The 24,142-nt window shown below is 41.0% G+C and overlaps 1 protein-coding gene across 3 annotated transcripts; it reads left to right on the top strand.

The window, feature by feature from the left end:
- The first annotated feature begins 412 nt into the window (after positions 1 to 412).
- flot2b (flotillin 2b) lies at positions 413 to 24,142 on the top strand. 3 transcript variants are annotated; one of them, XM_060943679.1, is made up of 11 exons: positions 413 to 637; positions 3,381 to 3,462; positions 6,059 to 6,149; positions 9,775 to 9,898; positions 9,992 to 10,110; positions 11,166 to 11,279; positions 11,376 to 11,495; positions 13,192 to 13,406; positions 13,549 to 13,732; positions 13,945 to 14,094; positions 22,830 to 24,142. In XM_060943679.1, exons 1-11 carry the CDS (start codon positions 589 to 591, stop codon positions 22,866 to 22,868), a joined length of 1,287 nt encoding a protein of 428 aa, XP_060799662.1. In that variant the 5' UTR covers positions 413 to 588; the 3' UTR covers positions 22,869 to 24,142. The 3 variants fall into 3 exon arrangements, with proteins under 3 accessions (XP_060799662.1, XP_060799663.1, XP_060799664.1); XM_060943680.1 differs by lacking the exon at positions 413 to 637 and adding an exon at positions 665 to 939; XM_060943681.1 differs by lacking the exon at positions 413 to 637 and adding an exon at positions 1,477 to 3,252.

The raw sequence follows: 24,142 nt of genomic DNA, 5'->3' as shown, positions 1-24,142 counted from the left end.
TGCTGTCACCTCACAGCAAGAAGGTTCTGGGTTCGAGCCCCGGGGCCGGCGAGGGCCTTTCTGTGCGGAGTTTGCATGTTCTCCCCGTGTCCGCGTGGGTTTCCTCCGGGTGCTCCGGTTTCCCTCACAGTCCAAAGACATGCAGGTTAGGTTAACTGGTGACTCTAAATTGAGCGTAGGTTTCAAAGTAAAAAGGCTCCAGCTTGCCTGCGACCCTGTAGAACAGGATAAAGCGGCTAGAGATAATGAGATGATGAGATGAGATGATCATTTGTACACGAAAAAACCTTTAGCAGTTTTTTTTAAGAATGTTTAAAATATCGTAAGAGTATTTTAGCAGTCGAGGATGGGCGGGCCCAGCTATAATTGGGCGGAGCCAATGGAAGCTACGGGCGTGGTCAGACATGTTTACGATTTAATCTATGAACATAAACATTTCCGTATCAGGGCGGGGCGCGTGCTTTCGGAAGGGTTTTTTCTTTTTTCCAGGAAACTGTTTAATCTGTTATCGCGCTGATAAAATCACTATAATTATATAATCTCGGGTTTGGTTTATCTGCAGTGTTGATCGGCTTCGCGCATGCGATCATGGGCAGCTGCCTGACTGTCGGACCGAATGAAGCCCTGGTTGTCTCAGGTATGTGCTGCTGCGGGTTAGCGCCATGCTAACCGGCTCTCAGCTCCGTTGATGGATGAATAAATGCATGCTAAACGTGTTTTTAGAGATGAAAGGCGTGTGTTTGTAATCGGATGGGTTCAGCCTGTCTGTGTTTCTGAACCCAAACCAGTCAAACCGTTCACAGCTCGCGACCATCCGGTAATCCGGTGTGGGTGTATAATCCCAGCCCCGAGCCGCACTGCACAGCAACATCAGCAAACAGGAGCGGGTTACAAACACGAGTTCCAGCCGGGGGAAACAGATGGAGTGGTGAAGAGGAAGTTGGTGTCACATTTATCATCTAATGCATGAATGAATGAATGAATGAATGAATGAATGAATTCATGCCTACAAATCTGAAGGCCACAACAAATTTACACCAAACCTGGCACTTCCTGCTCTTGAAGCTGTGATCATCTCTTCTGATCTCAAACTGCACAGGAAGAGGAACAGGAATGTTTGTATTTGTCTGTGAAGATTCTCAGTCATCCAGGTCATGGTAAACTGTGGGTGGTAGAAGAGAGCAACTGGACTTGCTTGAAGACGTTTCAGCTCTCATCCGAAAGGCTTCTTCAGTTCTGTCTGACTGGTAGGGAGCCTCAGGTGTTTATCCTCTCATGGATGAAAAGCTCATCTAAGGTGTCATTGAGTCATCCTGTTGGTGTGGGTCACTGGGGGCTGCTTGTGAACGGCCTCGAGACCCACACCAACAGGATGACTCAATGGCACCTTAGATGAGCTTTTCATCCATGAGAGGATAAATACCTGAGGCTCCCTACCAGTCAGACAGAACTGAAGAAGCCTTTCGGATGAGAGCTGAAACGTCTTCAAGAATCTTCAAGCAAGTCCAGTTGCTCTCTTTTACCACCCACAAATGTTTGTATTTGTACTTGATCATGTGTCCTGATGTTGTTGTCGTTAATGTTTTGTGAGATCTTGTGTATTGTAAGACACTGTGTTGACTTCAGAAACTACAGTATCTCACTGCCATCAGCCCACTTAATGGTGTTGCAGCAGCATGACATGTCACAGTGATGCTTTATTAATATTTTAATTAGATTCCTTTTGAAAGATGTACACAAGAACAACAGTTTAGAGAAAAGGAAATGGGAACAGAAGTGAGAGGAGATTAAAAAAAAAAGTTTCCGTTCTGCTGGCTACCTGGAATTTTATAGTGGAAAAATGATCCTTTAGTGATGCCAGGGTCAAAATTGATTAATTATTAACTTGGGCAACCTATAACAGCTTCACCATATCAGAAGTTGTCGTTGGTAAAACATTTCAGTTTATAATGCATGTCACATGCACAGTTGTAGTCAGAAGTTTATATATCTGGACATGAATACCATGGCAATATTGGGCTTTCAGTGATTTTCTTTGAATTGCTCTTTTTCTGTGGCAGAATGATTGTACAACATGCATTATTAAAAATGACTTGGTGCAGAAGTTTTAATTTATTTAGGGTTTTCTGAAATTGACACTGGGTCAAACATTTACATGCACCCACTTAGATGATTAATTCAGTGGTACTGAAAGTTCCAAAATGTCTTCTAATTTGCCAAAACCTGTTAACTTCCTGAACGTTAGTGAACATGATTGACTACAGCTGGGAGCTTCTCTGTGCCAACATAACAAGGATTTGTTTGACAGCACTCACTGGATTGACCAACGGGAAAGTCCAAGGAGCTCAGTGCAGACCTGAGAAAGACAATCATAGATTTACACACTCAGGAATGTCTCTTGGAACCATTTCTAAACAAATTCAGATTCCAAGATCATCAGTTCAAACAATTGTATATAACTACCAAGTTATCGGGAGGTGAAGCCACTTGGCTGGAAGAAGACCCAATCTGTCACTCTCAACTGAGAGAAAATGGGTTTGGATGGTTAGGAACAACACAGGAACCATCAAGGCACAGACCTGCTGTGAACTGGAAGCTGCTGGAACACAGTGTCAAGGCTTACACTCAAGTGAGTTTTACGTCACCATGGACCAAGAGGCCACTGTCCAAAAAAAAAAAAAAGACCCTTCTCCAAAATTGACACCTTCAAGATTAACTAAAGTTTGCAGCTGACCACATTGTCAGAGAGGTCTTTTATGTTCAGATGAGACAAAGATTGAGTTGTTTGGCCACATTGACCAGAGGTACAGAGGAACACTATAGCAACTGTGAAGCATGGTGATGGTAGCAGCATCCTGGTCTGGGGCTATTTTGCTGCCAGTGGAACTGCTGCATTGTACAAAGTGGATGGAATAATGAAGAAGGAAGACTGTTCATCAGCATGAATGACTACCTGCAAACCATCTGAAACCTGGACACAATCGGGTGTTCTAACAGGAACATCCGCACAATGACCCCAAATACACATCAAAGCTGGGTGTGGAACGAATAAAGCAGGCTAACATTAAGCTTAAAACAGGTTTTGACCTCAACCCTATTGAAAATACATGCACTGTGCTTAAAAGTCAGGTCCATGCCAGGAAACACTCAAATTTAATTGAACTCTACCAATTCTGCCAAGAAGACCAGACAAATATCCAACCAGAACTCTGCCAGAAGCTTGTTGACCTCTACAAAAAGCATTGGTTCAAGGTGAAACTTGATGAGGGATATTTAACCAATAGTGCCATGACATTCATTTATATATTCAGTATTTATTAAATATTTATTATATAAATATTGTGCAAATCTGAGCGAAAGTTCTGGCTATTGTTTTCTAGGTGGCTGTTGTGGGTCAGACCAAAAGACCTACATGGTGGGTGGATGGGCTTGGGCATGGTGGTTCCTATCAGATGCACAAGCGTAAGTCTTTAATCATCATCAATTTATTTGGTTGTCTTCATTAATTTGGCATTTAATGAGTCCCAAATAAACCCACTCAGTAACAATGTACAGTATGTTTCCATTCGGTAAGGATGCCACCCTAAAGTAAATTATTGTGATAGAACAGCACAGTCTGGAGTGATATTCCTCTTATACCACAGTTACAGTGTTTTATTTACTGATGAATGGCACAGTACACATTTCTAGTTAGCTGTATTGTTGTGGAACATACAAGAGAGTCGTCAGTTTCGCTTTTGTAAGCGCTTGTGTTACGTAACCTGGGTTCAAAAGTAAGGGTTCACTTACTTTTTCCACCAGCCTTGTGAATGTTTAATGGGTGTGTTTATTAAAGACATGAATGATTTATAATTTTATGTATTATTAGTTAAAACAGATTGTGTGTTGATTATTGCCACTCAGATGACGATCATATCTTATTTTAAGAATAATTTATACATAATGCAGGTAATTTCAAAAGGTTCGCTTACTTTTTGTCATTGAAAATACATATAAATAATATAATACTGTATACGCCAATCAGCCATAACATTAAAAACACTGACAGATGAAGTGAATAACATTGATTATCTCATTACAGTGGCACCTGTTAAGGGGTGGGATATATTAGACAGCAAGGCAACAGTCAGATCTTGAAGTTGATGTGTTGGAAGCAGGAAAAATGGACAAGCATAAGGATCTGAACAATTCTGATAAGGGCCAAATTGTGATGGCGAGATGACTGGGTCTATGTCCGAAATCACTCCCTACTCACTATATAGTGAGGACGCCATTTTGTAGTGCTATCCGAATGTGTAGGGAGAATTATTACACCTTATATAGTGCACTCATAGTATCCCACAGTGCATCATGAAAAGTAGTGTACAACCGATGGGCACTAACCAAGCAATGTTGCATCGCAATATGCATTGTGGTTGCGCTGAAAGAAGTCAAATCAAAAGCCTCAAATTTGATTTAATAAAAGGCAGCGGCAAAGAAGAAAGTATTCAGCCTTGACTTAAAAGAACTGAAAAATGCAGCAGATGCAAAAGTACTTTGTATTGATTAATGTGGGAAATACGCTCAGTATAATATGGATTTATCACAAAAATACATGCATGCATTTTATTTTGAAAACCCGCTAGCCGACTGATCTGGCACGTTTTAATTGTGCGACAGTAATGACGTAAATAACAGTGTGACGGACTAGTGTCCGAAAGCGTTTTTTCATTTTATCAATGAGCTCACTATATAGTCCTCTATATAGTAATTCCCTTGATAGGGAGTAGTGAACGAGTGAGTGATTTCAGACACAGGGTGGGTCTGAGTATCTCCAAACTGGCACATCCTGTGGGGTGTTCCTGGTATGCAGTGGTTAGTACCTACCAAAAGTGGTCCAAGGAAGGATAACCAGTGAACCGGTGACGGGGTCATGGGTGTCGAAGGCTAGCTCATATGGGCCAATCCCACAGAAGTGCTCCTGGAGCACGAACTGCTGAAAAAGTTAATGCTGACACCCTTCTGTTTTAGTCAGCATTAGATCTTTACACTTGCCCATTTTTCCTGCTTCCAGCACATCAACTTCAAGACCTGACTGTTCTCTTGCTGCCTAATATATCCCACCCCTTGCCAGGTATCACTGTAATGAGGTAATTCATGTTATTCAGTGGTATTAATGTTATTCAGTGGTATTAATGTTATTCAGTAGTTTTAATGTTATGGCTGATCGGTGGCTGTGGTCATGCTGTTCATAATCAGCAATGGGGTGTGTGATGTGACGAGAAATGAGGTATAGTTACTGCTACCATCGAAGTTGATAGTTTCAGTAAAAACTCGTACTGAAGTGTTTTATTTCCTTTATACCACAGCACTTTGCCAACGATTACAGATTTTAATTTATAAGTGCCAGTTTTAATTTTTTTTTCCCCAGCATCTGGTTATATTTAATGTTGTGTAACATTCACAAAATGCATGAATTCCTGTTATCTCACTTACATTGTAGTAGCTATGAACTTTTCCTCACTTATTATTATGAAGATGATAAGAACAAAAATGCAGTTTTGTTACAGAGAAACTGCAAAACACCGCATCCTCCATCCTTAAGACACTCTTGTGATGGAAACAGTAAAGGAGCAGCTTTAGTTCTGACTGTTACAAAGCTCTGGCACTGGAGACTCCTTCCAAAAATGCTCAATAAACATCTCCTTAAAGAAAGCTTCACCATCTTTATTAAAACAACTTACCTGTTGTTGAGTCTCCGCTATACAAGTCTATGGGAATTAATTTTTGCTTTAGAAACTAGAACATAATAGACTACGCACATTAAAATCACTCTGTGATTTGCTTTGTGGCTGACCATACGGTCAGAGGTGCTGTTCTAGAATATCAATCAACGTGTGCTGTGGTAAAAACTCTAATAAAATATCTGTTAAGAAACTCCAGGTATTCAAACCCTTTAGAGGAGCATTACAACTTTTATTATAGAGATTTCTCACATTAGTCGCAGGACACCATAGTGATGTGCTTGCATTAAATACCAAGTAACGCTTGTATAACACTGATGTTTTTCCCTCCACAGACTTACCCTTGAGATTATGACTTTACAACCCAAGTGTGAAAGTGTGGAGACGGCAGAAGGAGTGGCCATTACGGTTACCGGAGTGGCTCAGGTACACAAAGACACAATGGTTTCAGGGTATCGTGTAACGATACCTCGTGACATGATGCATCGCCATGCAAAAAAAATGTGATGTGAGATTGTGTGATTCACGTCATATACACTCACTGGCTGCTTTATTAGGAACACCCCCTACATCCACCTGCTGTTTTCTGCAGTTCTCTAATCAGCCAAACTCTTGACAGCAGCACGATGCATCAAATCGCGCAGATACAAATCAAGAGCTTCAGTTAATGTTCGCAATGTTCAAACATTAGAATGGGAAAAACTGTGATCTCAAAGTGAAGTGTGACTTTCTTTCACTGTGGTATGGGTGTTGGTTTGAGCCAGATGGAATGCTGGTTTGAGTGTTTCAGAAACTGCTGATCTCCTGGGGTTTTCACACACAACAGTCTCTAGAGTTTACACAGAATGGTGCCAACAAAAAAAAAAAAAATTGAATAGCAACAGTTCTGTGGGTGGAACCAAATGCCTTGTTGATAAGAGAGGGTCAGAGGGAAATGGCCAGATTGTTTTGAACTTTTTTGCCAGGAAGGATATATTAACTCATATAATTATTAACTCTTTACAACCGTGGTGATCAGAAAAGCATCTCAGCATGCAACAGCAGAACAACACATTGGGTTCCACTCCTGCAGCCAAGAACAGGGGTCTTAGAACCAAGAAAAAGTTCCTATTAAAGTGGCCAGTGAGTGTATATCAGTGTTCTGTTAATTGTGTATCTAATGCAGTTGCACTGTTTGAACACCAGAGGTCCCACTGTGTCTAACCCAGGGGTTTTCAAAGTGTGGGAGAGTCAGCCCCCCCTCGGAGAGCAAATAAACAACCCCCCCCCCCCCCCCCCCCACACACACACACACTTTTATTTTTTTCTTTTTCACATTTTAAACATCTGTGCTTTTTAAAACATCTTGTTTTACACATTTTAAACATCTCATAGCATCGTTAGCTAGCACCTCTTGGCAGACAACACACTGTGGCAGTGGAGCATCTTCAGATCCAGTCCATGAAAATCCAAACTTTAAATAATCGTGGTCATACTTCCTTCTTTTTCCAGTCCCCCCAGGATTTCGCGGGCCTTTTTTGTGATTGTTGCGGGCTAAAATGTCTGATGTTGCAGGGGGTTCCAAAAAATTGCGATGAAAGTTGCGGTGTTTTTTAGGTTTTTGTTGTGATTACATTGCAGGAGGAAGTGAAAGTTGCGAGAAACTGTTGCTATTTTCTCTTTTTGTGATTAAAATTGAGTGATATGTTAAATATTAAGTTATTACTGAAAAATTAAAGACACTGAGAAATGGTCCTATAAACAACTTTACCAATATAAAAGATTACCAGGACTACAAAAATGCAGAAAAATAGGCTTTACTTATCCAAATGCACCTGTTGGTTCAAAAGTTAAAGTGCATAGAACCGCACAGCACAACATGAAGTTACCTTAAAATATAATATAAATGCCTCAGCTTTCATGTAAGAAAAAAAAAAAACTATTAATACTAGTACTGTGTGCAGGCAGTCTCTCCTGAAGACTAAATTAAACAATAATTATAAACTAATAAAATAAATGGCTCAGGCTCCATAGAAGAAAAAAAAACAATTTGAACAGAATCTCACAGTATGATGCTGAAGCTGCCTAAACAATGGAAAATAAAATACCATTTTGGCAAAAATGTTGGCATCCATTAATTTCTTGTATTAAGTAAAAAAAAATAATGTAAAGTGCACACAGTCCTTCACTGTAAACATAACAGACTTTCAGTAACAGAATTTAAGCCTGTATAAACACTGACTCGCACATCATGCAGTGTTGCCAGATACTGCTGACGTTTTCCAGCCCAAAATATGTTCAAAACCTGCCAAAATGCACTTGAAACCGCCCAATCTGGCAACACTGCGCGCATGCTGCTTCTCTTGAACGTATACACAGAAGTAAGGTGGAAGGTAGTTTGTCGACGTCACCTCAAGACGACGCCAACGATTGGTCAAATTTGCGGGAAAGTTGCGGTGATTGGATATAATTGCAACACCACCCTGAATTCGCGGGGATTGGTTGACTTTGCGTTGAAGTTGCAAATCGCAACATCCTGGAGGGTCTGTTTTTTTGCTTGGCCCAGACTCTGTCTCCTCACTCACTGTAGCTTTAGGTACTAAAAATCTTTACCATTTTGTCTCTGGTAAAGGCTAGCTGAAGTTCACTAAATGTCCGCAATAGTAACTTATTCTGGTTTATTTTTCCTCACGTTGCGCCCCCCCGAAGAACTCTGGTGCCCCCCAGGGGAGACGCGCCCCACACTTTGAAAAGCCCTGGTCTAACCCATAAAATGTATATGGACACACTGATAGCTCTGGATCACAACGACTGACGTGTACTGAAGGTTATATGGTTACACAACTAATGTTATAACAATGTCATGATCCCAGCTGTATCTCCTGTCTGTTCCCATTACCTTCTTTTCCCTGTTTACCGAACAGCTAATAAACGTGCTTCAGCTTATTTCACCTGCGTTTGGGGCTTCCAGTCAGTCATTGTAACAAACAGTAAAAAAAGATCTCTTCAGTAGCTTCCAAATGACACCAGTCCCACGCTGCTGCTCGAGAACGAGGCTGAATATGGAGCAATGGAGCTTTGTTTCCAGTTAAAATGACAGTTCAATCCAGTTAAAGCTCATTGTGTTTCAACTGATCATTTTTCCTGGTTCAGAGAACTTGTTTATTCAGATTTTTTTTGGAAACTTTATAATTTTATTTATTTATTTAAAAAAATACTGTGCAAAAGTCTTGGGCACCCTTTTTTTTCATACAAACTTTGTTATAGATTTCTATTTTATGACTTCTACATTATCAAGTCAGTACAAAAACATTTTAGAGTTCCAAAGGTTTGTTTTCCAGCACAAAATTAAATGTTTTAATTAAAAAAAATAAAGTTTGTATCTAAGCCGCATATTCCATAAGAGAGCACTTTTCAGATTAAAAAAGAAAACATAATGAAGGCTGCTGGGTTTTGGTGTAAAATGAAGAAGTGAGTGTGACAGTCAAAGTGTCCAGAAGAACTGCGGCTGGTTCTGTAAGATGCTCAGGAAAACCTACAGCTCATTTCCGCATAAAACTGCACTCACTGGACCTGAGACTAGTATTAAAAAAAATTAAAAAATAAATAAATTAAAGCAAAGGGTCGTCTTACACCAAATACTGACTTTGATTCATTTATTATGGCTTACTGATTGCTGTTTATAGTAATTTTTTTTTTTATGTTGAAACATTTAATTTTTTTAAAGCCATTTTAAGCCTTTTTTTGGTCTACAGCGTTTCTTTACACGTGCCTAAGACTTCTTTGCACAGGACTGTACATGTATGTATTACAAGCAGTAGTAAATTTTGTTTTCAAAATTAAACAAAATGAGTCATAATTTTTCTACGTCAATTTTGTTCAGAATAATATTCTGAGACGGGAACTGGATTGTAAAACTAGTATCATGAATTGAAACCAATCAAATCTTGACCACAGTGTATTGTTACACCCCCAGATAACACCTTGATCAGTAGTCTTATAACCACAAGAATATTCAACATGCATATAGATTAATAAATATTTATTGTATCTCTACTCCGACATCGATTAGGTGAAGGTTATGACTGACCGCGACTTGCTGGCTATTGCTTGTGAGCAGTTTTTGGGGAAGTCTGTTATGGAAATCAAAGCTGTGGTACTGCAAACCCTGGAGGGGCATTTACGCTCAATTTTAGGTGAAACGTTTACTACAAATGTTTGCATTTTCTAGTTTTGGTGTTATAATTCAGGCTTTAAAGACACTCTTGCTTGTTTTTAATCATTTATAGGTACTTTAACAGTTGAACAAATCTACCAGGACAGAGACAAATTTGCCCAGCTGGTGCGTGAGGTTGCAGCACCTGACGTGGGCCGAATGGGCATCGAGATCCTGAGCTTCACCATCAAAGTACGTACTGAAGCTGCAGTGAAGATCTGGAGTGCATCCCTGCATCACACTTCACTGTATCTGAAATAATTCCTTTCATCCTTTAAACATCACTTGAGGTTGGTCAGTGCTACATCATCAAAACACATTTGTAAACATGGATAATTTATTAATTATCCATGTTATCCATGCCTAGGGCATTCTCCAAAAAAAAAAAAAAGTCCCTTCCCACACCGTGTGGCGCATAGGGCAGCGTCGATCTCTGTTTCCGTAGCCCTCGGCCTTTCGCCTATTACATAGCTAGGGTTACAGTGGGGGGGCTAGTCCTCTGGTAACTGCGAGAGTTTGACTCCCCACTCGCATCTGTATTGCAGCGTCCCTTGCCAGACGGCAGTAGGTACCATTTTTATGATGGTCTTTGGTATGACCCCACCGTGAGTAGAACTCGCGATCTCCCAATCGAGAGGCGGACATGCTAACCACTAGGCCAACTCGCGGTACACCCTAGGGCATTCTGAATGTATCTAAACACATCTAAGCGTTTTATCCAAATCTCAAACAAAAAAGATTCTGGCTTTGCTCGTCCTTTGGAGCAGACGGGAGAAAATGTGCATCCTTGTTATGTCACATATTTGGTTGTGATTTGACAAGTCCAGCATAAACTGGGAGCTGATCTTTGTGAACGCAGCAGCAAGGCATCACATCAATGTGCCGCACGTCGTCCAGAGAGACGTTGCCTGGAGGCAAAGTGACACTGTTCTCTCCATAGAGCAACAACAGCTTCCTGTGCAAAGCAGTTTTGCTGTTGAGCATCTGTAGGCGGTCTAATGGCCTAATATTACGTTAACTTTCATAAATGATGAATAGAATCAGTTCTGATAGTGGCGTTAAGACTTCTGGATCCTACCACAATAATGAATCTCAATTACATTTCAAAGTATAAATGAGCAACGCCTGGGTAATAAAGATTCAGTTCCAGAATTATTGGTTGAACTAAATTTATTGTAATTAATTTAAAAAATGCTTCTCACAAACACGAAGCTGATTGAACACAAGGTACTGGTGATTTCCTGCAGGATGTGTACGATAAGCTGGATTACCTGAGCTCGCTGGGGAAAACGCAGACGGCTGCTGTGCAGAGGGACGCAGACATCGGCGTAGCTGAGGCAGAAAGAGATGCCGGAATTAGAGTAAGAGCTTTTTAGCTGAAATAGTTCCAGCACAGAACGCTGTCTCTATTCAATTATGGCTTTCATCAAACATACTTTTCCGTTTGCCCTGCCCAGGAAGCCGAGTGCAAGAGAGAAATGATGGATGTGAAGTTCTTAGCTGACACCAAAATGGCCGACTCTAAAAGGGAGCTGGAGCTGCAGAAAGCGGCATTTAACCAGGAAGTGAACACCAAGGTCAGGTTAAACCCTCAGAAACTCTTTATACACCAAAGGTACAGGAAACACAAGAACGTTCCCTCAAAGTTAGCATAAGAACATATTATGCAAGAGCATGTAGCTTTTCATGGACAAAACAGTGCAATCTAAGATTTAATAATACTGAAGTTTCACAGTAGGGAGTGATGAGTAAAAGAAATTTCTTTTATTATTTAAAAAATATTGTCCTGGTGTTATTCAGCTCTGTGACGTGGCTGTGTGCCTGAATTAAGTAAGAAGTAAAATCTGAAGAAAGTGCTGATTATTTTCATACATATTTGTTCCCCTTAATTATATTTGCAATTATATTTTTTGTTATTATGTTAACCTGCTGAATGTCCACAAAACAAGTTAATTCCTGGTATCAGTTATGGCACAGCAGCTATAAACACTGTTCCCTCAAAGTCTCCCTTTATTCTTTAATGAGACAAAGGCCGAATCCCATTTCACCCCTTGGACATACCCCTTGGCCCTTCCCCTCCATTTTGCGCGTTCACGTGAAGGGGTAGGGGTATCCCAATCCCAGTTAACGCGGAGGGGTAGGGGAAGGGGTAGGGCTTCTGTACCCCTCCAAACGGAGATTTTCCTGGAGCTGACTCCGAACGAAGGGGTTTGAGTGATTTCCCACAATGCCATGCGGATTTCAGCGAGATTTCATGCGGATTTCAGAAAGATGGCGGTTCCCGCGGCGAAAGATTGTCATAAATGTATTTTCTCCATTATTTACGTGTTTTAAGTTGTTATCCAGAGGAAACATGCCGCTTGATTCGCTTTCGAGCTGAGAATGAGCAGCGATTTCTGAAATCCAAGCTGCTGCTAAAAAGCTTTGGGAGTGAGTATTGTTTTCGGTTGCTTGACTGCGTACGTTTTGTTCTGTTATTCTCGCTTTTATTGTTTACATGAGTGTTCTGACACCTCATTCTGTCAGATGTGGTGCACGAAGCGCCAAAGATATCCCATTCAGTGGTGTTAGTTAACAAATCACACCCTGCCAGCAGAGATTTCTGGTTCTGGCTCTGACTGTAGCGGCTGGTCGCAGCCAGTGACGCATTTGGTCGCGTTTTGCTAACGTAAACGCTGACGGAGGTACGCGATGACGTATGCGATCGTTGAAGGGCTATCCCAATACGTAGGGGTTGAATTTCAAGCCCTATCCCTTGTAGCTCAGTTTCAAGGGGAAGGGCCAAGGGGAAGGGGGAGGGGTAGGGGTAGAAATTAGAATTGGGATTGGGCCAAAAAGTGCAGCACACTCCATCCTGAACACTTTTCAGTATCTGAAAATGTTAAAGAACAGCCTTTAAGAACCTTTACAAGATGGTTATAAAGTGCTGACAGACCTAGAGATTACTTCCAAAAATGGCAAATAAACGTAAAAACACTTTTTTTCAAAATCTGTTAAATCAGAGCATCTGTCATACAAGTCTCTGTGTATGTTGTTACTCGAGCAAAGATGGCGTATTAGAAGTGCATTAATATAATCCCGTGATTTTGCTTTGCAGCTAGAACTACTGTCAGTGCTGCTATTATAGAAAAAAATTCAACACCTTCTGACCAAACAGAACTGAGAACTCTGCAGTGCTCTGTTAAGAATTTAATTACACTGTGCATAAATGTGAGCTCAGGTAGTTCAAATATACACTGACTATAATATCCACTGCTGTTTGTGACTGAGCAGAAAGCAGAGGCTCAGCTGGCATACGAGCTCCAGGCGGCGAAGGAGCAGCAGAAGATCCGTCTGGAGGAGATTGAGATTGAAGTGGTCCAGAGGAAGAAGCAGATTACTATCGAGGAGAAGGAGATTGACAGGACGGAGAAGGAGCTGATTGCTACAGTCAAGCGTCCTGCCGAGGCTGAGGCTTACAAGTTGCAGCAGCTGGCTGAGGGACAGAAGTGAGTTCATTTTTAAACAAGTGCTTCGGGTTGTTTTTTGAGCATCTTGTTACAATGTAAATACAATTTATGGTGTTTGTCTTCTGTGTAACTGAAGTGTGAACCAATAAAATGACCATGAATTATTTCTTTTGTGCCAAAGGATAAAGAAGGTGTTGATTGCACATGCCGAGGCGGAGAAGATTCGGAAGGTTGGAGAGGCGGAGGCCAGCTCTATTGAGGCAGTGGGCAAAGCTCAGGCAGAGAAAATGAAGCTGAAGGCAGAAGCCTACCAGCAGTATGGAGATGCAGCTCAGACTGCTCTGGTCCTAGAAGCACTGCCAAAGGTGAAGGAACCGTTTTTTGGAATTTGGGTTTGATTCTGTCTTTAACACTTCAAGTTCTAATTTAGTGGATCTGATAAGTCGGATGAAACTGACCAGACATGAGTTGAGCTGACTACTTACTCATAGTAAATGAGCTGAATGCCTGCACTGCTTCATATTCTGGTTTTGGTGAAAACATGTTGATCTCTGAGGTTGTGTTTTTTTTTTTACAGATTACTGCCAAAGTGGCTGCACCTCTGGCCAAAACCAATGAGATCGTGATTCTAAGTGGAGAAGGCAGCAAAGTGACAGGGGAAGTGAATCGTCTACTAGCTGAGCTGCCTGTGACTGTTAATGCGCTTACAGGAGTGGATCTGTCCAAGGTGAGAATGGATGTAATTAGGCTTTAAATGATGACCCAGCAGGTGTGAGTTCCAGTCTCTCTCTGGCTATGTCAAATGCATACCAGTGTACTAAGTACTATGTTGGATCAGTGCAAGAAAAGGTAAGGGTTTCGCAGGACATGGCAAATGCCGCTGATCATGACGACAAACAGCTGCCTGTAACATTTTATCCTGAGTCACAACACGGATGCAAATATGTCACACACGTGTCATGCCTCATGTTATATGTGAAGTCATGTTATATGTCCAGTAATATAATAATATTCTGTTACCATAATCAATAATTGTCATAGAGTTTAATGCCATAACAGATTGTTATATGCTAAGGTTGCTAAGTGTGCTCTAATCATATGGCTTCAGACAGATCTTGTTACACATGCTGTATAATAACTGTCATGATGCTGACAGTCACATCATGCACATCAGCTTTTTAGAAACATAGTTAGTTTTTTTTTTCTTTTTTATCAGACATCTAGTTTTTAGGTTTGTTTACCTGACATGTTTCGACGTACGACTGTCGTCTTCCTCAGAGTGTCACCGGATGTTATTGGTGACGCATCTTTTATCAGCTGATGTTTCCGAAGGTGTGGCCTTCCTGTCTGGTTTGACAGGTCGGTCACGCCTTCTACTGTCTGTTCGTCCCCTGCAAGATGGCACTCCAGGTATGGGAGAGCATGTATGCTCCCTCATCCCGGTTGATGGTCCTCGGGCTTCGCTTACGGATCTCCATGGCCTCCCTGATCCAGCGCTGATGTTTATTATCTTCTGTGCGGATGACTCTGGCATTCCCCCAGTCCATAATATGATTTTCCCTTTTGCAGTGATCTGTTATAGCTGACTTATAATTTTCCTGTTGTGCCTTTTCTTCTATTGTTCGGGTTTGTCTTGTAGCTGTCTCCTTTTCGCACTCTTTATGTTCATTTTTTCTTGTGTTGAAACTTCTTCCTGTCTCCCTGATGTAAGTTTTATTGCATAATTGACATGGAATCTCATATATGGTGTTGCATCTGTTGTCCGGATGTAAGCGAAGCCCGAGGACCATCAACCGGGATGAGGGAGCATACATGCTCTCCCATACCTGGAGTGCCATCTTGCAGGGGACGAACAGACAGTAGAAGGCGTGACCGACCTGTCAAACCAGACAGGAAGGCCACGCCTTTGGAAACATCAGCTGATAAAAGATGCGTCACCAATAACATCCGGTGACACTCTGAGGAAGACGACAGTCGTACGTCGAAACATGTCAGGTAAACAAACCTAAAAACTAGATGTCTGATAAAGAGAAAAAAAAAACTAACTATATTTAATATAAGACATAATGAACGTAATCGAAAGATTTTTAGAAACATGTTGCTGGCATCTGAGCATATCTTTTCCCCAAAAAACAAAATTTCTCACTTTCAACATTTGATGTTGTCTTTGTTTTTCAATTAAATATAGGGTTCCCATGATTAGCAAACCACTGCATTCTGTTTTTTTTTTTTTAATATATATACACAGTATTTTACACACTGTCACAACGTTTTTGGAGTTGTAGTTGCATTGTAGTTTTTGAAGCTTTTATCTATTTTTAAGATTCTATCAGATACCTGATTAGTCACTGTAGATAAGCAGCCCTCCCTTTTAACTCTGATGGACAAAAGACACCTAGTAAACCTGGCCAAAAGTATGTGGACACCTGTCCATTACACCCATTTGTGGTTCTTCCCTGAGCTGTTTCCACAAAGTTTGAAGTACACAATTGTATAGAATGTCTGTGTATACTCTTGCATTACAATTTCCCTTCAGTGGAACTAAGGGGCCCAAACCTGTTCCAGCATGACGGTGCCCTTGTGCACACAGTAGTCCATGAAGACCTGGTTGGAATGGAAGAAGTCAAGTGGCCTTCACAAGAGCCCTGACCTCAACCCCACTGAACACCTTTGGGATAAATTGAAATACTGACTGTGCACCAGACCTCCTCACCAAACATCAGTGACTGACCTCACTAATGCCCTTGTGACTGAATGGGTAAATCCCCACAGCCACACTCAAATCTAGTGGAAAGCCTTCCCAGAAGAATGGAGGTTATTTTAACAGCAAAGGGGGACTAAAGCTGGAATAGGATATTCAAAAAGCACATATAGGTGTGATGGTTGGGTGTCCACAAACTTTTGGCTGTACATTGATCAGCCACAACATTAAAACCACTTGCCAAATATTGTGTAGGCCCCTCTTGTGCTGTCAGAACAGCTCTAACTTGTCGAGGCATGGACTCCACAAGCCCTCTCAAGGTGTGCTGTGGTATCTGGTACCAAGATGTTAGCAGAATATCTTTTAATTCCTATAAGTTTTGAGGTGGGTCCATGGATCAGACTTGTTTGTCCAGCACATCCCACAGATACGCAATCAGATTGAGATCTGGGGAATTTGGAAGCCAAGTCAACACCTTGAACCCTTTGCCATGTTCCTCAAACCATTCCTGAACAAATTTTGCAGTGTGGCAGGGTGCATTGTCCTGCTGAAAGAGGCCACTGCCATTATGGACCACCACTGCCGTGAAGGGGTGGTACATGTCAACATACACATGAATGCCAGGACCCAAGGTTTCTCAGCAGAACATTGTCCAGAGAATCACACGGTCTCTACTAGCTAGCCTTCTTCCCATAGTGCATCCTGGTGCCATCTCTTCCTCAGTTAAGTGATGCACAATCACCCAGCCGTCTACATATGTAAAAGAAAATGTGATTCATTAGACCAGGCCACCTTCCTCCATTGTCCATGGTCCTGTTCTAATGCTCACGTACCCATTGTAAGTGCATTTGGCAGTGGATGGAGTCAGCATGGGCACTCTTAACTGGTCTGCGGCCACACAGCTCCATACACAGCAAGCTGTGATACGCTGTGTTCTGACATCTTTCTATCATAGCCAGCATTAATGTTTTCAGCAATTTGTGCTACAGTAGCTCTTCTACTGTATGGGCTTGGACCAAACAGGTTAGCCTTTGCTCCCCATGTGCATCAGTGAGCCTTGGGTGTCCATGCCCCTGTTGTTGGTTCACCGGTTATCTTTCCTTGGATCACTTTTGATAGGCACTAACCACTGCATCCCAGGAACAACCAGAAAGCCCTGCTGTTTTAGAGATGCTTTGACCCAGCCATCTAGCCATCACAATGTGGCTCTTGTCAAAGTCTCTCAATTCCTTACACTTGCCAGTTTTTCCTGTTTCCAACACATCAACTTCAAGAACTGACTGTTCACTTGTTAGTGTTGCAGTCAAGGCCTCTTAAACCGAGACCAAGTCATAACTAAGACCAAAGTGTATTGAGACCAAGACAAGATGAGGGGTTAAACCAAGACCGAGTCAAGACCAGGACCAGTGTGTGTGAAGGGGGGCTGGGAGGGGTGACGGCCATTAACAGGAAGAAAAATTTCAAATTAGCAGTGAATCATGTTATTGGTCACATTTTTACATCCAATCACAGTAACAGTGTTAACAAATAAATTAGACAGTACACAGGCAATTTAGTGAAATCCCCGTAGTTGTGGTCTGGATTGGTCTTGAAATAAAATCGCAAGTCCTGTAAGTCTGAGACCGGGACAAGACCAAGTAAAAATCAGTCAATTCCAAGACAAGACCTTCAAAAAGTGGTCTTGAGACTGGTTTCAATTACCACACTAACTTGCTGCCTAATATATCTCAGCCATTTGCAGGTGCCATTGTAACAAGATAATCAATGTTTTTCTCTTCACCTGGTTTTAATGTTATGGCTGATTGGTGTATAGTGTATCTTGACACTGTGATAGAGATATGACACAATAATGACATCTGTACTAGTTAGTAGGACTGAGTGATGGGAGGATGTAATCAGATATCAGTGATAACTAACTTTTACTAATCCTTGATAGATGGTGGTGATATCTATCATTTGGTGAAAGAAAATATAACACAATCTTTTGATCATTTGTGAAATAAGATAATAAGAAGATATCATCCAAAATAATGTTTACATTTTACTCTACAAATTAGAAGATTAACAGCAGTTCACCAAACATTTAGAATTAAGAATATAGAGATTGGGGTAGTCTACAAATGCAATTAACAAAGGCATTCATGAAGTGATGACATAAAAGAAAAAAGTGCATATTATAAAAGCATGATAATATAAATATAATTAAACAAAAATTAGTTAGCTATATACTCCTGTGTCTCCTTTCTTCGTTTCTACTCTGTATTCAGCCCAGGGATTTCCATGAACCTTGAGCATTCCCATGTGGTTAGGGCGATGATGTGAACTTCTGAGGGCGTATTCACACCTACGTTGTTTGGTCCGGACCAAATGAACCAAATTTCCCTTGGTCCGGACCTTTTGGGTTGGTCTGAATACAAACCACCGAACTCTGGTCCGGACCAAACAAGCGGACCGAGACCGAGCTGCAAGGTCGGACTCGGTCCGGACCAAAGGAACCCTGGTGCGGACCTTTTGGAGGTGTGAAAGCAGACCGGACCTAATCTGACAGTTTTGCTTTTTTGTACCTCGGGAGCTTCCGTCGTTTGTCGAGCATTATGGGAAACAGAGTCTTTACACTCCACCGCAAAGCGCAAACACTGTTTCGGTTGTCAAGGGAACCTTACAACAGTTGTTCAGTCATTCAGGCTAGACTACAGAGTACAAAAAATGAGTAGGGGGCAAACGTGGGCCGAGGAAGAAACGCGTACCCTTGTGGATATATGGGCAGATGTCCACATATCTGAGCTTTTGGAGAGAACACACAAAAATGCCGACGTGTTTGCTGTATTCAGTGAGAAAATGAAGGAGAAGGGGTTCACGCGCTCCCCAGAACAATGTCGGCTAAAAGTGAAGAAACTCCGTCAGACCTACATTAAAATCAGGGACATTCTTTCAAAAAGTGGCGGTACTAGCGACTTGCGTGAAGAGCCAGAACTGTCACAACATGATGTGCGCTCATCAGCGCTATCCTCCGTGACTACTTTTGAACTTAACGCTTTGTGCGCGTGTCGTCTCTGACCAATAGCTGAACGACCTCAGGGCGCGTGGCTTTGTTGACAGATTTTGGTCCGCTTACTAAAATGTACAGTGTGAAAGCGAACCGCACCAAAATGAAAAAATAAAAAAACATTTGGTTCGGACCAAAGCAAGTGAACTATCGAACTATCCTGGTCTGAATACACCCTGAGTTTACAAAGGTCAAAGAAGCATATAAATACTGTTTTATATTTGGGAACAACTTTAACATTTTTAGGGGATGAGGAAAGAAGGGCAGGAAAAAATAAGAAACCACCATAATCGGTGAGAAACAAGCTGCCATGATAACTGTGATGTAAACAGTCTTATTCATGGTTTTCCAAATAGATTAGGATATCGTTAGAATTATTTTTAGATAATGCTTAGAAGGAAATATGGCTGTAGCAGTCTAAGGCTCTTGGGAGATGGGAGACAGGCTTGTCAACTCAAGGTGCATTTTATTTTTCTTTACTTTCACTTTGCAGTGATTTCAATGAATGCACAATGCATGCACGCACGCGCGCACACACACACACACACACACACACACACTGAGTTCGATCCTCAGTTTGGGTGGAGCGATGTTCTATCTCTGTCTATCTGGGTTTCCTCCGGGTTTTCCCATTCCTTTCCATCTCTCAAAAACATGTTGCTTTGCAACACTTATAATTACGCCTAGGTCTGAATGAGTGTGTGAATGTGTGTGCATGATGCCCTGCAATGGACTGGAATTCCATCCAGGGTATATTTCCTTCTTATGCCCAGGTTGGAGTCTGGATCCAGGATAAAGCGAACTGAAGATGGAATGAATGAATAAACAAATAATCTTGGTCAGCCATTTTTAAGCAGTAACTTTTTTAAGCGTTAATGCCACATATCTAACTAGCTTAAAGTGCATATCATGGGTAAATTCAGGAGCAAGATCAATGTAATTCTCCTATTTTATATTAAACTTTGGTCAAATATCTGTCACATTTTGCATTTTGTGCAATTTTTTTTACCTTGCGCAGTACCAAAAAAATTCAGTTGAAACCAAGCCATTTGAGGCGAATTGGTCCGCCTCTGAAAAAACTTGGCATTTGGATTTCCTGGGAAACATTGATTTTCGTGACGTCACGTGCGGGACGCCTCCCTCTGAATCCTACGTCAGCGCTAGTTTGTTTATGAGAAAACGACCTGGTGGTTTTCTGCAAATTTGTTCAATGTTATCGTGTAATTATTAAAATGGTTAACAGATGTATCGTAGGAGGGTGTAGCAACACCAATCTTGGTGGGATTAGTACTCATCGTTTCCCACATTGTGCTCAGGTGACAATTCCATATTTCAATACAAAATCGCTAGCTGCTAAACTTGGTGTACACAGGCTGTGCACTGAAACCGTGCAAGCTCGCGCAGCCTGCTGGCGCTTCTGCAGGTGACGTCATGAATCTGGCTCCAGACTCCCTTGGGATTTTTCCAGATGTGTTTTGTTATTTTATTTTTTTTCTGATGTAGACAGATGGCCTTGTGTAAAATTACCCTTCTGGATGAGTGTGTAAAGGGACATACTATTCATATTAAAAAAAACTAATTTGGTCCAGGATATGCACTTTAATAAATCATTCATTCATGATGACTTGAGTGTTTTAGGGTTTTAGTTTGGTTAATCTAAATGAAGTGACATTTATTGTACAGTATGTGTAAGATGGCTTTAGCTAATGCCAATTTAGCTTGATATCAAACATGGACATCATTACAATTACAGATAATTTTATTAACACATTACTGGATTTCAACTTATGACATCAAAATATGCACAATAAATTTCAGTACAGTGGGGCAAAAAAGTATTGTGTCAGCCACCAATTGTGCAAGTTCTCCCACTTAAAAAGATGAGAGAGGCCTGTAATTTTCATCATAGGTACACTTCAACTATGAGAAACAGAATGGGGGGAAAGAATCCAGGAAATCACATTGTAGGATTTTTAATGAATTAATTGGTAAATTCCTCGGGAAAATAAGTATTTGGTCACCTACAAACAAGCAAGATTTCTGGCTCTCACAGACCTGTAACAACTTCTTTAAGAGGCTCCTCTGTCCTCCACTCGTTACCTGTATTAATGGCACCTGTTTGAACTTGTTATTAGTATAAAAGACACCTGTCCACAACCTCAAACAGTCACACTCCAAACTCCACTATGGCCAAGACCAAAGCACCAGAAACAAAATTGTAGACCTGCACCAGGCTGGGAAGACTGAATCTGCAATAGGTAAGCAGCTTGGTGTGAAGAAATCAACTGTGGGAGCAATTATTAGAAAATGGAAGACATACAAGACCACTGATGATCTCCCTCAATCTGGGGCTCCATGCAAGATCTCACCCCGTGGGGTCAAAATGATCACAAGAACGGTGAGCAAAAATCCCAGAACCACACGGGGGGACCTAGTGAATGACCTGCAGAGAGCTGGGACCAAGTAACAAAGGTTACCATCAGTAACGTACTACGCCGCCAGGGACTCAAATCCTGCAGTGCCAGACGTGTCCCCCTGCTTAAGCCAGTACATGTCCAGGCCCATCTGAAGTTTGCTAGAGAGCATTTGGATGATCCAGAAGAGGACTGGGAGAATGTCATATGGTCAGATGAAACCAAAATAGAACTTTTTGGTAAAATCTCAACTTATCGTGTTTGGAGGAGAAAGAATGCTGAGTTGCATCCAAAGAACACCATACCTATTGTGAAGCATGGGGGTGGAAACATCATGCTTTGGGGCTGTTTTTCTGCAAAGGGACCAGGACAACTGATCCGTGTAAAGGAAAGAATGAATGGGGCCATGTATCGTGAGATTTTGAGTGAAAACCTCCTTCTATCAGCAAGGGCACTGAAGATGAAATGTGGCTGGGTCTTTCAGCATGACAATGATCCCAAACACACCGCCCGGGCAATGTAGGACTGGCTTCGTAAGAAGCATTTCAAGGTCCTGGAGTGGCCTAGCCAGTCTCCAGATCTCAACCCCATAGAAAATCTTTGGAGGGAGTTGAAAGTCCATGTTGCCCAGCGACAACCCCAAAACATCACTGCTCTAGAGGAGCTCTGCATGGAGGAATGGGCCAAAATACCAGCAAGTGTGTGTGAAAACCTTGTGAAGACTTTTACAGAAAACGTTTGACCTCTGTCATTGCCAACAAAGGGTATATAACAAAGTATTGAGATGAACTTGTTATTGACCAAATACTTATTTTCCACCATAATTTGTAAATAAATTCTTTAAAAATCAGACAATGTGATTTTCTGGATATTTTTTCTCATTCTGTCTCTCATAGTTGAGGTATACCTATGATAAATTACAGGCCTCTCTCATCTTTTTAAGTGGGAGAACTTGCACAATTGGTGACTGACTAAATACTTTTTTGCCCCACTGTATTTAAAATTGTACAGACCTGATGTCACTAATAAAATATAAACCATCAAGCAAACACTTATGGCTTGGTAGTGAGGCTCAGACTTGTGTGGCTCTGCCTTAATTTAATCTTTGATGTCTTCTCCAATAATTTGTAGAAGTTAGTTGAGTTACACAACATACATTTTGGGGTTTTTTTTTTTCTGATCGTTCAGAAATTTGCTTAAACATTTTGATGCACACCTTTCTGATGATGATCACACATTTCATGACTAATAATTATGAACCAGACAATCAGTGTTAATTGGATCATCTTCCCCTTCCACAGATCCCTCTGCTGCAGAAGATGACCAATGCTCAAGCCTGAGATGTGATTAAGTTAGATTCCTCTTCCTCCCAATATGTTTTATGCACTCACTATGAATGCCTTTGGAACACAAAGTTAAAATAGCGAAGTTCAGATCAATGATTTGTGATACCTCTGGTGCCTTAATGTTTTATAGGACCAGAATACTTGCATGTACTGCTGCTCCTCATTTCCTGTTCATCTTTATATGTTGTTATTTATTCGTGACTGACTGGGTACATTTTGAAAAATCCTGACCTACAGATTTTTCATTGTAGCATTGTATTTTATATGCATGTGAACACATTTCATCAGTTATTTAATTTATTTATTTCATGTATAGATTTAGCTGCCTGTAGTGCAGCTGCTTATGTTATAAAGCTTACAATTATTCAGGAAATGCTGAAATTGCCACTTGCATTAAAGTCTACAGAGTACTATTTTAAGGCAGTCAAATCTCTGGTCTTACAGGTAACTGTTGTACTCTTAGATGCAATCAACCAAGTGCTACTTCTTTGTACTGCTCTCTTTCAGACTATACCATTTAGCTGGATAATTATCTCGATACGTACTCACAAGTTGATGTCGGATATTCCTGCATGGGATATTATCTCCTTGTTAATGTTTAAAGTAGTTTGACTTCAGTGAATTACATTTTAACTGTGATGTGTTTAGGGATAAATGCATGGTTTTGGAGAACAGCCACTCGTGAGTTTATTTTGTAGCTTTAGAAGGCAAACAGCCAGGGGCATGGTTTGTTTTGGATCTGGAGGTTTTCTGTATTTTGAAATGCTCTGGTCAGGGATTTTGAAGGATTGCAGAGTCTAATGTTGCTGGTCTGATTCTCACTCACAGGATGCCCATCTGTCAATCGGCGAAATATGTGACCTGTCAAATTGTTAGCACAACTATATTTACATGAAGCAGAGCAAATTGTTTATTTTTAAATCCAAAATATAGTATAGGTTCCAAATATAGCGCCTGAGCAGTTAAGGGTGAAGGACCTCTCTGGGAGCACTACTATTTGAACAAATACCCTCCCCTGTTACAACTGCAGAACCTTATTCACAGAGCTGCCACTATAATTTCTTTTTAGATTAATTTTTGTTCTACACGAACGTCCTGTGTCACATTTATATGTATGTCATAAACATTTCTACATGGTATATATGTGATCTGTCACTTTTCTTCTTTAGAATGAGATGTGTATTGTGCCACGCTCAGTTGTGCTGTGAGCGGAAGCAAGTTATAACCTTGTTTTATTTTTCTTATAAACTAATATTGACTATAGACAA

The sequence above is a fragment of the Neoarius graeffei genome, chromosome 17 (genome assembly GCF_027579695.1).
Source record: "Neoarius graeffei isolate fNeoGra1 chromosome 17, fNeoGra1.pri, whole genome shotgun sequence".
In the NCBI taxonomy this organism is placed as follows: Eukaryota; Metazoa; Chordata; class Actinopteri; order Siluriformes; family Ariidae; genus Neoarius; species Neoarius graeffei.
The sequence above is the reverse complement of the archived record's forward strand: the minus strand, read 5'-3'. Positions and strand labels throughout refer to the sequence as shown.